Below are 3,245 nucleotides of genomic sequence, written 5' to 3'. Positions count from 1 at the left end.
TCTTCTACTATCTAAATTCTTTCCATTTCAATTTTCAATGAATTCCAATTCATATATATGCATCAAGGAGATGATGTGGTACTCTAAAAACTCTTCAAATCACTCTATCTATTTTCTCCTTTAATCTAATTTTTTTATTCATTTTATATATAATAATAATAATAAATGTAATTTTTGAAATCTAAATGAAATATTTATAAGATATAATTATTTAAATATAGATAAAGATCTCTTTGTAAATCTATATATATATATATATATATTCTAAACATTCTCTATTAATCTCATATTCTCCTCTACTCTGATTTCTTTTCTTTTTTTCTCTTCTTCTCTCTAAATTCTTTCAATTTCAATTTTCAATGAATTCTAATTCATATCTCCAAAGTTGATTGATTTACATGTTAATAATGATAACACAATCCTCTCATGTATTTATTCAATTATTAATCTTTGTTAATCTTTAAAGTTTGAGTATTTATTCAATTATTAATGTTTGTTATTCTTTAAAGTTTTTATTTTAAATTATTGATCTTGATATTCTAATATCTTCATCTTATTTTTCTATCATGTTTTAGATGTTATCGGGTGTTTATGTTGTGTGTGTGATATTGAAATTGTTGGAGATGGTTGGGAAAAATAAGACGTCAAAGTTTTAACAAATTAGTAAGTATAAGTTAATCGATAAATCTTCAAATAGATTATGTAGCATCATTAATCGAAAGATTTTCCACTATCTCTAATAGTGTGGAAGCTATTGCGGGTTCTAATATATTTATATTTTATTTAATTACTATTACATTTAAAATGAATAAAAAATAGAAAAAATAATAAAATTGATATAACCATCTTATTTTTATCTGCTTATTTGTGGTTAATTAATTTACTATTATTATTTTAAATTTAAATAAGATATTAATTTATTTATTTATAATAATATGTTCATATCTATTTTTGTAGAGTTTTTTTAAAATTAAAGATATTTTATAAAAAAAAATTATATTTTTGTATATGAATATAAAATTAAATAATTATTTTTTAATTTAGTTAAATATTTTTGAATGATACTCAGCAATTTTATTAAACCAAATCGTGCAAAATTACATCAATCAAATTATTCGGAGCCGAAGCTGGCGAATAACTGCAACCAGCATTCAAACATGAGTCTCGAGCCAAATGGTGAGCAACACGGTTAGCGGATCGCTTAATAAAACATAAAGAAACATTATGTAAGCTAGAAACTAGTGTCCTGCACTCATCAATACAGAAACCAAACGTAGAGTGCATTTTTACTGAACTTCTGCAGGCCTGGACTGTGACTAAACTATCTGTCTCCACCACTACATTGGTAAGATCAGTAGCTTTTATCCAACTCAGAACCTCCCTTACTCCAATCGCCTCAGCAAGAGTAGGGTCAATACTTCCAACTTTACTAGCTGTGTGAGCACTAATAAGAGTGGCAGATGCATCCCTAACCACCTAGCCATAGCCAAACTTGTTGAGATCAGGAAAGACAGCTGCATCGACGTTGATTTTGATCTTGTTTTCCCCTGGTGCGAACCAATGCTCAGCCCCTTCCCCGAAATGAAGCAGAAACAGAGATGGGATGAAAGTTTTCTCCTGAGCAGTTCTCCATTGATCAAAAGTACCTCTAGCCAACGTGATTACTTCTTTGACAGACCTACTTGTATTCTTCCAAACTTTCTCATTTCTAACCTGCCATAGTGCCCAGCTCACCATAACCGCCCTATGTTTCATATCGTCCCCCCAAGCTTTAAAACGGTCTTGTAACCATCCACCAAAAGAGTTGTCCCCGATGGCAACGGCTGGTATACCAGCAAACCTCCAGCAAGCCATGGCGAAAAAGCAGCCCACCAAACAGTGGGGAATGGTTTCCACAGAGCGCAGACATCTTGGGCAGAGAGTACAGGGGAGGGTGATCTTACGATGGCCAAGTTGGAACCGAGTTGGGAGGCAATTTGAAACAGCCCTCCAGATAAAATCCTTCACTTTAGGAGGAATTTTTAGGTTCCATAAATCCCTCCAAAAACCAGAGTTGTTGTCTCTAGGAACCACCCCTTTCAATTCTTGAGTAAGACGATAGGCACTCTTTACTGAGTAGATTCCCGAATGCTCACCCTTCCATTGCCAACAATCTTCCATGACAGAATCAAACAAGGGAATATTCAGAATTAAGTTTTGGTCACGTAACGAAAACATGTCCTTGATCACATCTTGATCACATTATTCTCAATGGATATTATTAAATATATTATTATTATTATTATATGTGAAGTTTTGGTACAATTTGAATTGAATCTTATAATTATGATACAAAAGCCTATAACATTTCTCAATAATCATTCCATTTTTTCGAAAGAGATACGAGTAAATAGAATGGAAACAATCTAAATTTACCCAACCATCAAAATATGCTGCTACATAGAAAATGTAATATATGTATGTGTATTGTAATATCTTTTAGTAGCAATAGTATATAATAACTTATCACACCTGCCAACTTCTAAATCTAACAAGTATGAATAAGGCCACTGATCAATAACACATTCACACATTTAAGAAGTTACCATACACGGTTGTACGCCCTAAATATCCGCACATATTGGCAAGCTAGAAAAGGGCCTAATTTGATCTGACACGTGTAGATCGTCCCCCCGGAGCTGTGTGTTGCGGGCCTCCTTTTCTACATCCCGAGCTGATTAGAGAGTTAACTGCTACACGGAGGCATCATGTAGCTAAAGTATGAGTGTCACGAGCTGGCGCCACGTTAAGTTCATGATGTAGCAGAGACCTGACATCCGAACCCTTGTAAAGTCAACCACGCAATATAAACGTGCATAAATCAGACATCACGTGTCTATTCTATTCCCGAATTCTCGGACATGCAGTATAAACGTGCGTGTTCGGACATCCCACGCCTGATTTGGGCCATGTGGCCCATTATCCCTCCTTACCTATTGATTAGACTACACTTCACTACAAAGTTCAGGAATTAATCATCAGTGTCACAGACATGACGTGAAGGATAAAGAGATCACGGGATGACCCCATTGCCAACCCAGATATCTTCTTCCGATAAATATCGAGACCCTGGGTAGGGCAAGGGGTTGGCATATTTTTGTAAAGAAACACTCTGTAAGAAATAGTCAAGAGATATCAATAATATCGTCTGGTGGACTAGAGAGATTTTAACCTTCGAACCACCTAAAAAGAAAGGAGTGATCATC

The 3,245-nt window shown here is 34.1% G+C and overlaps 1 protein-coding gene across 1 annotated transcript; it reads right to left on the bottom strand.

Annotated features, from left to right (window-relative positions):
• Positions 1-1,476: 1,476 nt before the first annotated feature.
• On the bottom strand, positions 1,477-2,160 carry LOC133834323 (uncharacterized). Its single transcript, XM_062263912.1, has one exon. The coding sequence runs from the start codon at positions 2,158-2,160 to the stop codon at positions 1,477-1,479; it is 684 nt and encodes a 227-aa protein (XP_062119896.1).
• Positions 2,161-3,245: the final 1,085 nt, after the last annotated feature.

Source organism: Humulus lupulus, chromosome 1 (assembly GCF_963169125.1).
Source record: "Humulus lupulus chromosome 1, drHumLupu1.1, whole genome shotgun sequence".
NCBI classification, from domain to species: Eukaryota; Viridiplantae; Streptophyta; class Magnoliopsida; order Rosales; family Cannabaceae; genus Humulus; species Humulus lupulus.
Note: the sequence above shows the minus strand (reverse complement) of the source record. Positions and strands in the feature narration are given on the sequence as shown.

Coding starts and splice junctions, on each gene's coding strand:
- LOC133834323 (XM_062263912.1), bottom strand. CDS start 2,160: ATGGAAGATTGTTGGCAATGGAAGGGTGAGCATTCGGGAATCTACTCA.